Below are 15,696 nucleotides of genomic sequence, written 5' to 3'. Positions count from 1 at the left end.
ACTTCTATTTATTTATAGAAGTTTGTTTGATTTATATTAGTTTATACCAATTGTTTGTTCGTTTTAAAACTCTTTACAGCATTATTTAAAAAGTTTCACGTGCTTATAACAGTTTTTTTAACTTATACTAGTTTATACCAGTTTCTGTTCGATTCAACAGACTTTAAAAGTCGTTTATTCGATTCGCCACTCTTTAAGTTATATGAATTGAAAACGGCATAATCATACAATATCTTCCACAAGAACAATTCTCACTTTTCTACACAAGCTTTTAATTTTATCTAATATTATCAGGCAAAACATTTGCCAGTTTTGCCCCACTGTATTTGGTAAACGCTTCGTTCTAGCCAAATACGCAGTAGGTGATCAGCATATGTAAGCAGATACATATATTCAAAACTCAGCATAGCTAATAAAATCCGCCTACGTAGCCACAAATGTCTACCACACTGCTGCCCTGCACTGCGTACACATCACCTCTGCGCCCAGTCGCTTGACGCATTTTATGCATTTTATTTTGCAATAAAGAATATTAAAAATTTTGTCAATGTGCGCTTGCAAATTTATATTTAGCATATATTTTTGGAATATGTGTAGATATGCATACAAGCCCTGCAGGAAAAATTTAGTTTGCGAAAACTAATTTAGTAATGTTTTAATACGAAATATTTTATAATCTTTAAAGCAATCACGTGATCTGACTTTCCCTTATTTCCCAGCCCAACAGTCTGTCATAAAAGTATGTATTCTTCTTCAGAGCGCCATCAAGCGTATATTTCCATTGAGCTTGATAAAATGTGCATACATACATATGTATATGTATGCACGTGTATATGTAAGCGCAGTACAATTCTTGTTGTTGTTATAAAAATATTGAAATTCTAAAATGTTGCTGCACCGTGACTTACTATATGTAACTGCAGAGGCAAGGCATGGCTGCACCTCCAACAACAAATTTCGCGCGCCTCACCTCGAAAATTCTTAGTATGTATGTATGTATGTATATGAATGCAACGCCAAAGTAAACAATCAAAACAACAAAAAAACCGAAAATAAATCACAAAAGACGCCAATTTAGCCAGCGACGCGGCTGTTGTGATGCCGTTGTCCGCCTCTTTTCTATGAAAAACGAACAAATTTGCAATCGCTTTTAGTTTTGTTCCGATTTCTGCGCGACTCTTCAAGCCACAACAGACACACAGTTACAAATATACTTATATAAAAATGTTTTAATTTAACAAATTGAAAGATTGAGCACACTTTATGCAAATAAAAATTCGCTTTTATTTATTTTTTCATCTTTTTGTTGTTAGTTTTATTGTATTCTTCTTCGCTCTTTTGTGTTTCAGTCGCGTTGCGCTGCTATTTTTTGCTCGCTTTCATTTCAGCTTTTGATTTGTTCTTATAAATAAATTCAAGTTTACAAAATAATGAATGAATGCAAGGAAAAGGCTGCGCATTTCAAGTTTTCGCAATTTTTTCACATTTATTTTTGTTTTTGTAATAATTGACTTCCACTGGCAGTTTTATGCGTGCTAGTTTGTAAATACATATTTATTTATATTTGTTTCTGTAACAAAGCGCATTGTTAAATAGATTTTGACTTCTTTGCAATGCGACGATTTAATGGAGACACACGCCTTATTACATAAATGTCGTAATTCAGTAGCGGTTTCTGGTGGCATGTAGCAAAAATATTATAAATAAGAAATATAAAAATAAAAATAATTGAAAGGAATTTCTTCAACAACAACAACTTTTCACTAAAAGTTTTTCCCGCATTCTTTAATATTGCGTCAATGGACTCATGGCATGATTTTTGCAGTTGCAAGAATGGCAGCTGAGCCATGAGTCTCGTTTCATGTTCAGGTTTTTACTGCAGCTTTGACGCGCTTCATACCTAAAATAATAACAAAAATGGTTGGATCGATTCATAAGAGATCCTCTGCTATATGTCTGATACCATTACGACGATTTTGAAGTACTGTTTCTTTAACTCTTTTGACGTTATTGTCATTAATGTCATTATTGTCAAACTCCGTAGCCGTGGAAACATAAAAATCTAGCAAACTCGTTCTTCAATATTTTTCCATTATAAAATCGCAAGATTAACTACTGACATCGTAAGCAAACAGCTGTTAAATAAACACTTGAAGTTCAAGATCAAGCAATTACTAAAAAGAAGACCAAATAGTAATTCTTAGGTTCACCATTCAATTCCAACAATAGCGGTCTTAAACTCGCTCAATTTCGGTTGACGACGAATCGAACACAATATTGGTATAAACTGGTATAATACAGTCAAAAAACGCAAACAATTATAACAATAATTTTTGTAAAATCATAAATTCCTGTAAAACTATCAAAGGAGTAAATGTCAATAATTGGTATTTAGAATACATACGAGTAGAATACAAATCAAAAGTGATTAAAGTCTTATATTTTTTAAGACAAGACGTTGTGTCTGTCCATTTGGTTTCAAACTTTTCTTATTTGAAAAAATCGCCATTTGACTAAACCAAGTTGAAAAGTGTAATTTTCAACGTGAAACCGAAATTCTTAAAGACGTTGAATTTGAATACACAAATTTGTTAAAGTTTGGTCCGCCTAACCTTTATTATATTGGTGCCGATCTTTTGGCTCAATTCTATATCTATGTATAGTAAGTATTTGATTAGAAAAATAAATTTTTCCTAGTTTACAAAAACAGGTCTATCATAGTTCTTTGGTTTTTGTAGGTATTTTTAATACAAATGCTCCAAGCTCCTCAATTGGTTAAGACAATTATATTGTAAATTGTGTCAATGAATTAGTTGTTCATAAACGTTCAATTTGGTTTATTCAAAGAAATTTTAAATTTTTGTTACTGAAAATTTCTGTATCAGAAAAAATTTGATTGAATTCATTAAAGAAATATTCAACTAATCCAGTTCTTAAAATTAAGTCTTGATTGCGTGCTTACATTGCTGAGAAAATAATATAATATATAATTATTTCTGTATAAAATTCAAGACTTATTACTGCATACAGTGTCAAAAAAATATGTCAAAGGCTTTGTTTAATGCTGTCAATTTCAAGTTTCTTTGAAATTAGTTTTATGAAATATTTTTAAGTATTGCACATTCTATTTTCTTTATTTATCTTGCTAATCAGTGTTTTAGTTGACGAAACTGTATTGCATACGCATTTGAGAAGATAATTAAACCCTAATTGATAGTCAATTAAGCAATAATTAATGGTCTATAAATAACTAATTGTCAATTAATTAGCTTGGTTTTAATAAATTCGATTTTACTAAAGACTATCTTGTTAAAATTTTGTTAGGTGGTTATTCAAGAATCTCTATAAGTATAGGCTGCTAATATAATGATATATGCTTTTGTTAAGCACTTTAAATTGGTAGACAATTAAGTGCTAATTGTCAATAAATTTGTTGAAAATTTGAATGGTTAATTTGTGAGGAAACAAAAAATAGTATCCTAATGGATTGATTTAGGGTTTTACCAAGAACTTAGCGGTCACCAATGGCTCTGTTCCAGACCAAATTAGTAATAAAATAAAATTAGAAAGATCTAAATGGACTTCTCAGAAAACAACAGGTCTCTTATTTAAAAATTGCCGTATAGAAAGAACCGCTGCTAAATGCATACTTATTAAAGTTTTTGAATATTGCATTGTTGTTGTTAAAAAAACGATTGTTGTAACGCATTTTTTTGCCAAGGAAAACATTTTAAGGACAAGGCTGCGGCATGAAAAAAGCGCAACGCAATAAAACTCATAAGCGAATGCAGTAAATTATAAAAATAAACATATAAAAACAACAACAATAACAATGCAACTAACTACCAAATGACAGGTAAATAGAGCGACTAACGAGTATGACAGCAAAAAAAGAGAAAAAACGGTTCACACACAATCGGGCTTTGTGGTATGTGTTAGCTCGCCGTTATATGTACATATGTATATATGTATGTATATATATGTATTAATATGGAATCGCCGGATTAACTAACTGACGAGCGGAATGGCCGACATGAAAAAATATATTTACGCTTGGCTGGTGGTAAATAAAGGGTGTCGCAATTGAGACTTGATTACTTATTTATTTGAAAATTTTTTGCATATTTGTAAACTTCTATTCGCCAAACCTTTGAGAAAGACCAATGGACCCACAAGTGAAATAAAGTACAATGACTGGTATATCAGATAGTGATAGAATTGTTACACCATTTGAGATCTCTTTTATTAAACTCAACAAACAGTTAAAGTTTATGGTTGCTTCCACATGTAGTTTTTTCGGACAAGAACGGAGGCCTTTTTCACAAATAATAGAGAATAGTCTGTCGAGGAAGGGTGTCTTGAAAACTGGAAGTGAAAAATTCAATTTAATTTTCTTCAATTACCACAATTAAAAAAAGACATAATATTTTCTAAAAAAAAAACAATTATTATGGTGAAGTATCTTCTAAAATTTTTCTAAAACAACGCCGATCGACCGATTTAAATTTCACACGGATCATGCAGAGTCCCAGATTTGAAAGTACGAATGTCAAAATAGGTCGAATCTTAAATTTTTACCGTTTTTTAGCCGCTGATCTATTCTAATGTATTAATGTTTCGACAAATTCGCTCTAGAGTTTTCGGCGTAATTTTTGGGGATACGACATCAACAGAATAATTTCTAATACATAAAATCAAGTATTTTCTAGGGTTAGAATTTTTAAACTTATTGAGACCATTAACTTACCCCTGGAATCAAGTTTTTACTTGGTTTCGTAAATGCTTCGAAGTAAGAAATAACTAGTTCTTGCTAAGAAATTAATTATTTTCAAATAAAAATTAACGGGGGTCTCTTCTAACGACGCTCTTTGTCGTTTTATTTTAATAACGCATGGTTGCATTTGAAAAAATTTAGCTGAAATTATTGCAACTAAAGAAAATAGAACAAATTTTGAAAATCAAAAATATTGCATATCTTTCGGTTGTACAGCTTAAAGTGTTCTTTAAGATTATACTTTTACATCGATTTTTTTTAAGTAAAAACAACTGCATCCATACATTAGCTCACTTTTCAGACTATTTCTAATATCATACAAAAGCATAGACATAAAAAGTTGCAAAACCCACTTGAAGCACCCTTTAACAGCAACTGGAAACATCCTGCTATTCCAAAATGCTAAGTAAATAGAAAAAAGTTTAAACTAAATGTGAAATAAAATAAGTCACTGATTGAAATTTGAGGTTAAAAAGATTAGACGAAAAATAATAAACAATAAGCAATTACTGAGAGCAACCGTTAAGTCGAAAATGCGCTGAGAAAATAAAACCAAGCTGCATAAATTACTAAAACTATAAATAGCAATAAGTTAAATGCCAGCACACATTCCAAAGTAGAAATAAATATTTGAAATGGAAAACTGAAATCCCATAAAATATCCCAAGCAACTGCGCGACATTCACGACAAATTCATTTTCTACAGATCACCGCTCAACGCTTGCATTGGGCGTTGACGTGGTTGTGCGCACGCGCGCATAAACAAAACAAATCAATTAAAAAACGATTAAAATTGTGCATCTTTTATGAGATTTTTATCGCTTAGGGGCTGTAACTTGACAAACGCTACTGCCACCGCACACGAGATCTTTCAACCTCTCTCCCTCTCTGCCGCTATATGTTCGTCACCTGATTTTCGTTTTCTAAATGCAATTGGCAATAAAAATAAATGATTTCAAATAAGGAACTTCTAATTTCGAATGGAAGTGAGAGCAGGGTTGTAAATAGTGCATTAAACAAGAAAAAGTGTTTATTTCGGTTGCACCGAAGCTATAATACCCTTCACAGCAGCAAAATATTCCTTATAAGAAGTTTGATCAGTCAGTTTGTTTGGCAGCTATATGCTATAGTGATCCGATCTGAGCAATTTCTTCGGAGATTACATTATAGCCTAAGGTAATAACCCACCTCAAATTTCGTGAAAATATCTCGTCAAATGTAAAAGTTTGCCATACAAGCGCTTGATTCCGATCGTTCAGTTTGTATGACTGTTATATGATATAAAGATCCTTCCTCTTCTTCGTAAACACCGCATACGCGATTATAGCCGAGTCAACAACAGCGCGCCAGTCGTTTCTTCTTTTCGCTACGTGGCGCCAATTGGATATTCCAAGCGTAACCAGGTCCTTCTCCACCTTGTCCTTCCAACAGAGTGGAGGTCTTCCTCTTCCTCTGCTTCCCCCGGCGGGTACAGCGTCGAATACTTTCAGAGCTGGAGTGTTTTCGTCCATTCGGACAACATGACCTAGCCAGCGTAGCCGCTGTCTTTTAATTCGCTGAACTATGTCAATGTCGTCGTATATCTCATTCAGCTCATCGTTCCATCGAATGCGATATTCGCCGTGGCCAAATCGCAAAGGACCGTAAATCTTTCGCAGAACTTTTTTCTCGAAAACTCGCAACGTCAACTTATCAGTTGTTGTCATCGTCCAAGCCTCTGCACCATATAGCAGGACGACAATAATGAGTGACTTATAGAGTTTGGTTTTTGTTCGTCGAGAGAGAACTTTACTTATCAATTGCCTACTCAGTCCGAAGTAGCACCTGTTGACAAGAGTTATCCTGCGTTGGATTTTCAGGCTGACATTGTTGGTGGTGTTTACACTGGTTCCCAAATATGCGAAACTATCTACAACTTCAAAGTTATGAATGTCAACAGTGACGTGAGTGCCAAGTCGCGAGTGCACCGACTGTTTGTTTGATAACAGGAGATATTTCGTTTTGCCCTCGTTCACTGCCAGACCCATTTGCTTAACTTCCTTGTCCAGTCTGGAGAAAGCAGAACTAACGGCGCGGGTGTTGATGATATTGATATCATCGGCATACGCCAGTAGTTGTACACTCTTATACACGATTATACATGCTCGATTAAGTTCTGCAGCTCAAATTATTTTCTCCAGCAGCCTTGTCTGAAACCTCGTTTGGTATCGAACGGCTCGGAGAGATCCCTCTCGATCCTAACAGAGCTTTTGGTGTTTCTCAACGTCCGTTTACACAGCCGTATTAGTTTTCCAATATCGAAAAATTGCAGATCGATATTTCAAAAACTGAAGAACTAGTTAGCATATATACATAGAAATAGACATAGCTAAATCGATTCAGCCCATTATGTTTATATTTTATTGGGTCTCCAATATTTCCTATAGGGGTTACAAACTTTGTGGCAAACTTAATTTAGACTGTTCAGGGTATAAAAAATTACTGAAATAATCCTTTAATATTTTTTTTATTTCATTTGGTTATCCCTAAAATGTCTAACTCCGAGTACCGGAAAAAAAGAATCCTTTTTAATTGCTACTCAAACCTTTCGCGATTCCAAGTTGCTTGCAATCGATTTCATTTGAAGATATTTATTCATTTTTATCAAGTATGATTTATAATTCATATCCCGGAAACCCATAACAAACCGCTTGAAAAATCTTCTGAAAAAACTCAACAGGCTTTCGAAGCATAAAACTCGAGAGGTAATATGCATTGTTGTCTGCATTTCAAATTAAAGCGAACACCAAAAATAGAAGAAACCCCACCTAAACTTTTTAAATAAAAAAAAGCGCTCAAGGAGTAAGTGCTCGCAAATCTATTGAGACCAAAAATTAAGAGTTCGAAAAAGTTCTGGTTTCTAGTACCGTTTAAAAAAGAAACGAATGCTTGAACTTTTAAGTGTCATCGTTTTGACATGGATAAGCTTCTAATAAAAACCACTCTTCAGCTTATACTCGTAGCTTTAATATAAAAATCCAACAGGCTTTAAGAAGTTAAAGTAAAAATGAGTGTCTTATTCCAATGCAATAGTAAAATAAGCTCCGCCAAAGTTCATGAAACACTCCTATGTATTAAAAGTTCAAAGTTTTGATCTAAAAATTTCATAAAAGTTCAAAGTTCTAATACCGTTTACTCTTAAGGAACCCAATTAATGCCAAACCCCCGAAAGTCCAATCTTTAACTTAAAAAATGTGCTGAAAAGATCCTGCAGACTTTCAAAGCTTAAAGCTCCAAAGTACTTTGTCTGCAAAGAACTTACATTTAGTCTAATGTATCACAATTCCATCATGTGATCTTACGAGAAATATTGTTTTCAAGTACAATGAAAAACACCTCATTGTGCCACAACAATAAATCGATCAAATTGGCGCAGTCGATGCAGCAAGAGATAAGAAAACCGGCACAAGTATCTATTATCTATTAATATGTTTGTTGTTGTTTAATTGCATTTAGTACCTCAAGAATATAACTTTTGACTATTTCCACATAAAAGCAAAGGCGTCTAATATATATTTCCAACCCAACATACACACATACATATATATGCACATATGTACATATGTATATATATGTATTATAAACCTATATGGAAGTAATATCTCTTGTTGACAGCCCTATTTTATATTAAAATTAAAATATTGTTAATTCCGCTGTCTAAAAATGTGAAGACATAAACTCAACAAAGCAGCAACAATGCCTAAATATTTACTGGCAGTTTAGTAGCACATGACTACCCAATCAACTAGTCATGCCACCGATACACAAACACACACTATGTACATACATCTAAGTACATTGTATGGCATTATCTATGATGTCCGTCGGCTCTTCATACTTTTGACTATTTTTAGGCACCCACATGCATTATCATTGGTCTGTTTATTTTGTTGTTTTTGTGTTTTTTTCTATTTTTCTATGATGAGTGTGATTTAATTGTTTTTGTTGTTCTTTTTCTCTTTTACAGGAGCAAATCACGTAGCGTTGATCACGGCCTTGCTGCGCCATTCGATTTGGACTCACTGCGCTCGAAGGTGGAGGGACGCTTTGAGAGTGTTGATCGATTGACAAGTGAGTACTGCCATTTAAATATAAACTGTTTTTAATTTATTATAAAGGCATTTAAAAAAAAATAGCTTCGTTGAGTCTATCCTATCATTAGGATAGACTACTCTCGCCGGAAAAGCAATTTTCATTCTCAAATAATTCTTCAAAAATGCCAGCAATACGTTTTAGATTCAGTTAGAGCTGGAATCTGAACGATTCATTTTTAAATTTTCGTGGAAATTCAATAAACGCCGTAAATCCTGAACCTTGGTGATTTTTAGGTGTTTTGAGAATTTATTTCTGGCCTTAATTAACTTATACCTTATTATCCTGAGCAGATATTTGCCTCCTAGAAAGAGAAATTATGCAAATAAAGTGACTTTTCAGAGGTTTGTCAAACATTCACTTCCAATCATACTGGAATGAGATGGTAAATTACGATGAGAAAAATTTATGAATTTTTATGCCTACAACTCGACCACAAAAAACGAAAAACTTCACGGAGATAACGCAAAGTACCCAATCATACTACTTTTATTAATCATTTGACCTTCTGTAACGGCGATATGCCCAATTTTAACACGATTTTTTCAGTTACAGTGCGTCATTAACTAAATTTAGGAAAAATCATTTAGAATTTTCCGGTATTTTTAATCCAACCTCGTCTTACTCTATGGTACCTCACCTCCGAACGGTTTCCATATTATAGATACGAGTAAATTGTGAGGTTTGACATTATTTGTCGAGTGTTAATCCCACAACTAACGATTTTATCAAAATGTGCGTTTTAGGGAAATAATAATTAGAAATGGTTCAATCGATTATCGATAAAATTATGTTAACGCCAAACACCAAAACAATTTCCAAAAATAAATAAGTGATCTGTGATCTTCCACATCACATTACACACTACATTCTGTTTTCACACGGTAATTTTGGAGGGAAAAATGCCTTTACTTTGTCGAAAGGAACATTTCGTATACAATGGTTGGTTTGTTGGTCGCAAAGGGAGTCGCATGAGCGTTAGTTCGCAGGCGGCCGCACTTAGACCATCATTACCCGGGAGCACAGGGTAGTAACCAAAATAAGCCTTATCTAGCAACTCGGTAAAAACTTGATTTTTGTCTATCCCAACAGCCCCATGTCTCTTAAGCTGGACCAAAATTTGTCCCAGCATATAGCTGGCAATTCATATGGATAATATTCCAGCGTTTTATCATCCTTCGTGCATGCTCTGCACTTCGCCGACTCCACTTCTCCCATTTTATGAATATGGGATCGTACAAGATAGGTGTCCCATGCTAACTCCTAAAAATTTATTATCCTTTAATAGTTAAGCCTGTTAAAATTTTCCAAATAATTATGTTTTGAAAAAATATATTTTAATATTCCTTGTAATACAATATAATTTCTATTTGTGTACATATGTATGTGGCTTATGTGTTAGTTTTACCGCTTAAGATTTCCTGCTTCAACAACCACCCTGAAGCACTTTCGTGCAGCGGCAATTTCTTGCTTGGTTCTCATCCAAGTCGCACACCAGATGCAAAACCACCTTACAGTTGCCTACAATGATGTTTAAATTTTCACTGCATACTTATAGGCGCATGGAAAACTGCCTTACTAAAAAGTACGTTACTACGTGACTAAGCATGCAAAAAGCTCTTAAATTTCATAACAAGCAATTAAAAGATCGCAACAAAATTAATTGAAATTAATTTGAGTCTACGGACATACATACATACATATTTCAGTGTAAAATAAGTTAATGTAGAATTACACATTCAGGTATGTAAGCTTGAAGACACGTTTGTTTGTATACATATATCTGCGTATGGATGTATGCTTCAACTCTAGTGTTTAGCTGTTAAGTCGAAGAGACCGAAGCCGTCTTTCGGCCGACTCCTCTTTGTAGGTTTCTTCCTTCCCTTCCAAAGGCAGCGTCAGCATTTTTATGATAATTTCATACGATCAAGGTAGTATAGGTAGTATCTTTATTAAAATTGGATATTTTTCAAAAAATTTGACAACTTTAAAAAACTTTTTTTAATTGGAAAATAATTATAACAAGTTGCATTCGCATAAAAGATAATGACAATGCTTTAGGCTGGGAAATTTTTTGGAAACAGCGTTGCCGTCTGTTTTACATTCAAATTACATTCAAATATTATAATGTAAATACTTCGGGGCTCGATTCGATTTAATAAAAGACACAAGTACATATGTGTATCCAGCTTAATACTTACTTTTATAATAATGTTTGTATGTATGTATGTACGTATGTACATATAATTATGTACCGCCTGTTTTGAAATTTGAAGCCAACAAAATTATTACACATATATGTACATACATACATACATACAAGTATTTGTAAAATCTATTTTTATACTCAACGCCACATGTTGCTGCAGAGTATAACAGGTTTGTTCAGCTAACGGTTGTTTGTATCACCTAAAACTAATTGAGATAGAGGTGAGCTAAAATTAAGTAAATGAGCGGACCCCGCCGCCGCGCGAAGTTTAATGTACTTAACCCCTAAATCACTTAAGATACAAGAACCAAATTTGAACGGAACAAATCTGACCTGCTCGACCTATTTCAACCAAATTTAGAATGTGGATACTGATATTTCTATGCTACAGCGCAAAAATGGGTGAAATCTTCTGCTTCTCTTATAACTCAATTTTAAAATCGATCTGATTCTTTCACTTTCCAGTATACAAATTAAACATGAACGATGATGTGACGGCATAAAACTTTACACAAATACTACCTTTGAAGTATGCCAGCTAATTATTTAAAAAACTATCCAAAAGGGATCAAAACTGATCATCCCCTAGGTACCAAATACATGGACCCAAGTTCCTATTGCGAACCTTTTCGTTGAAAATATGAGATATATTATAGGAACTCAGAGAGCATTTATGCTCGAGTGGTAAAATTGGGTGTACCTTAGTACCGATATACCTAATAGAAAGATTTTCGAACTTCTGGCTGACTTTCTACCGCAAATATCGGTCAATATGTGAGTTAGCTTAATAAAAATGAAAGAGCGTATTTTACTAATAACAGTATATCTTTGGACATAAAATAGATAAAATTGGGTGAAAATTTGCCCTAGCCGAAATATAACTAATATCAGGACTTTAAAACCTCCAGTTGACTGTATATATATATTGTTGATGGTATATGTATTTCTGTTAGCGATATGCGATATTACCAAAAAAATAGATAAAATCGAGTCAATACTACACCACTCTATCTCCCCCATATACATTCATATGCACATAAATGTATGTATCTAATATAGGAATTTCACGGTTTTAGAATGAATGTTGAATACCTTCGCTACAATTTTAAAATATAGTTTTGCCCACACCTAAGGGTATTTCTCTGCCTTTGATCTTTGCAAGTTGCAAGAATATAAAATGTTCGGTTACACTCGAACTTAGCTCTTCCCTACTTGTTATTGATTAAATTTCGTCACCGAGTCCTGCAGAAAAGCTTAGGTGCTTATACTATATGACATATGTATGTATATGTATGTATGTACTTAAGGGGTTATATACAGTTAGGATTTTCAAAAAATCGATTTTTGTTTTTTTGCATTTTCTTAATGTATATACATCTGAGTATAAACACACAAAATTTCAAGTCGATCCGACGAATATTTTCGAAGTTATAGACACATTAGTGAAGGCGCGCCGACTACATGTAAAGAGCTTTCAAAACTTTAAACTCGTTTTTCTCGAAACAGTGTTTTCAAAGTCGGTGAGCAAGATTTCTCAGAAACGGCTGAACCGATCGGTCTGAAATTTTTACACAAGCTTCTTAACTATATTTTTTAGTAATTAATCGAAGGATTACCCCATCCGACCAAAATTTCTTATTTTTATAAACAATTAAAGACCCGAATTTTGGTCGAAAATCGAACCTTTTGCTTTGAGTAGCCGCCATTTTGTTAAAAAAAAATGTTTGCTAATTCCTTCGATCAAACACAAGATTATTTATTACTATAATGAAATTTATTTGGTTTTTGCATTTTAGATTATCCAGTCCAGAGATATCGTGCTCACCGCAAGAGGCCTTTTTTTTGCGGACCTCTGCAAAATTGGCAATATCAACGTTACCGATAATTATTTTTGGCAATAAAAAATATGTGAATATAGTATAAGGTTATCATAATACACCTGCCAAGTTTCAAATCAATAAACCAAATAGTTTGCTTAGAAAAAATTCTTGAAAAATGCTTTTTTTCGACCTCGTTAACTGTATATAACCCCTTAACATACACATATTTCCCACAGAAAATCGGTCGGTATCAAAGAGAAGCACAAAACGTCCAAAAGATGTGCACTTGTTATTTACTTGTCGCATTTCAATTGAAATCATTAAAGAATAAATAAACAACGCCAATTGAAAGTGAGTCAATGTTTCAATTGTGCATTAAAAAACGCTCAATTTCAAATGACATATGGTTAAACATGAGAACACACGACTACATACAGTTATATATAACACATATATAACGAATTAAATACATATGTATATTTATATAGTATATATTTAGCGACAGCACTATACGATAGGATACTGCAGTTACGACGGATGGTAAAAATTAAAACAATAAAATAAATTGAAGTACTTTTCTTGGCGCAATAAGAAATATATCGGCCTTTAGACGAGTACAAATAAATTGTTTGGCGATTTAAAATGTTAAAAAAAAATGTATATCTATTTTAAATCAGTTCACAAACTTGAAATTTTGATCGATAATTTTTGGTGGTTTCATTTTCGAAAATTGTTTGTGTTGCCAATCAAAAAATTTGTGAGAGCAAAAGTTATATTTAGTACTACCCTATTACTGAATACTGCTTCAAAAAAGCTCCTAAGTTTGTTCTCACATATGTAGATGGATGGATGTATGTACATATGTACATACATATGTCAATATGCGAATTTGACCCGAAGATTCCGTTGTAGTCTACAAATTGAAAAGTATAGACGTACGGTCTTGTTTTAGACTTTCTACTTCATTATCTGCTTCTATATTTATTTTTTTTAATAAAAATATAACTTCTTAAAAATTAAAAAAAAAAAATGTTTATTATCAAATTTTTCTTACAAAAATACTCTTGCTTTAATTTCTACCATAATAAAAAAAGAATTTAAAAAACTTATCTGGATTGAAATAAAATTCCAAACCACAAATACTTACATTTGTATATACATAACTACAGCTGCAATCAAATTCTTAGTAGTGTGCATCCGTAGAAGAGGAACTGAAAAAAGTATGTGATATCGCTTATATGAAAAAAATGTGTACCAAAAACGCCAGGAAGTAAACTAAACCACAAAAAAATCATTGTTTAACTAATTTCAACAAATTATAAATAGATCAAAAAAAATTATGAACAATTTCGGCGGTCAAAAACTTCGTAGTATAAAAAATTAAACCGCAAATTTCGACAAAAAAGTAGTAAAATATTTTTTTTTTTTTAAATTGGATATTGTTTTTTTTTTTTTACTATTTAGTTGCGTAATCTTTTGTTTTAGTGTTGCATTACAGCGTCGTGGCTTTGAGTCGACAAGTTTTTGGCATCTTTCGTTGGAAATGGACTCCTATGCGTTCTTCACAGCCTCTTATAGTTGTCGGGCTAGTGCATCCTTGACATCAGTCCACAAATTTTCGCTGAGGTAGAGGGCTGCGGATTGTGGTGGCCATTCCATTACCTCGAAATTCCTTTCCTCAGACCACCTTTTAGCAACTTTACTTGTGCTCTTGGGAACGTTGTCGTGCTGGAACGTCCAAACAAGCGGCAATTCTTCATTGGCATACGACAGCAGGGTTTTCTGGAGTATTTCGACATACGAATTACCAATAATAGTTTTCTCAATCCAATAAATCGGTTCTATACCTTGCCGAAAAATCCATGCCCAAACCAAGCTACTCGTACCTCCATGTTTTACCGCTTTTGTTGCATATTTCGGCTGGTATTCGGTATTGGGTGGACGTCCTGCATATTGACGCGATCCCTTTACGCCATACTTAACAATCTTCGATTCGTCCGACAATAAAATGTTCCGCCATTTTGTCGAAGAAAAATTTAAATGTTCCTTGGCGAATCGAAGTATTTTTACTACATGCATTGTAGATAATAACAGCACTTTTCTTGGACTGTGGGCACTCGGATCGTGAACGCATTAAAAGCCTAAAGTAGTCACTGTAGCAGCCGCAAAAGGAAACTACTTTGAGTATCTCACAATGGAATCGACTTCTCTCACTGACTTTGCTGACATCCTTCCACGTTTTTTATTACTTGGTTGGTACCTGATACGTACCATTGTTGGTGAACAACCAATAATATTTTGGACTTCGACATGAGTTTTGCGCTCAGAAATCAATTCTTCAGGACGTGCTTCTCGGGCGTACTTTTCGACATTTTTAAATAAAGAACAGTAAAATTTTAACATTAAAACCAGCATTCCAATTATATATACTCGTATAATGAATATCACCGTTATTTTTAAATTTTCACAAATATTTTTAAGAAAATTTTAAAATTTTTCAAACACTTTTTTCACGCTCTACTAAGGTTTTGACTAGCCGATTTTTACGATTTATTTTTATCAAAATTAAAAAAAAATTAGAGCTTAATTGATTTGAAAAATTAAAAGAAAAATTAGAAACCACAAATTCAAACATGCAAATGTATGTATGTACAAGTATGTATAGAATATTATGCAATATAACATACATATATGTACACACAGCTGCGATTAAAATAATAGTACTACTACTGTGGCATATAATTTAGTGTTTATAATTTCTT

The 15,696-nt window shown here is 33.2% G+C and overlaps 1 protein-coding gene across 21 annotated transcripts in view; it reads left to right on the top strand.

Annotated features, from left to right (window-relative positions):
• The window catches only part of LOC105226572 (TLD domain-containing protein 2), a 240,692-nt gene that overhangs the window by 145,024 nt on the left and 79,972 nt on the right, over nucleotides 1-15,696 (top strand). For all 21 annotated transcript variants that reach the window (XM_049450521.1, XM_049450517.1, XM_049450510.1 and 18 more), the window contains one exon: nucleotides 8,781-8,884. In XM_049450521.1, coding sequence (XP_049306478.1) covers nucleotides 8,781-8,884 — 104 coding nt within the window. The remainder of the gene's footprint in view (nucleotides 1-8,780; nucleotides 8,885-15,696) is intronic.

The sequence above is a fragment of the Bactrocera dorsalis genome, chromosome 2 (genome assembly GCF_023373825.1).
Source record: "Bactrocera dorsalis isolate Fly_Bdor chromosome 2, ASM2337382v1, whole genome shotgun sequence".
In the NCBI taxonomy this organism is placed as follows: domain Eukaryota; kingdom Metazoa; phylum Arthropoda; class Insecta; order Diptera; family Tephritidae; genus Bactrocera; species Bactrocera dorsalis.
The sequence above is the reverse complement of the archived record's forward strand: the minus strand, read 5'-3'. Positions and strand labels throughout refer to the sequence as shown.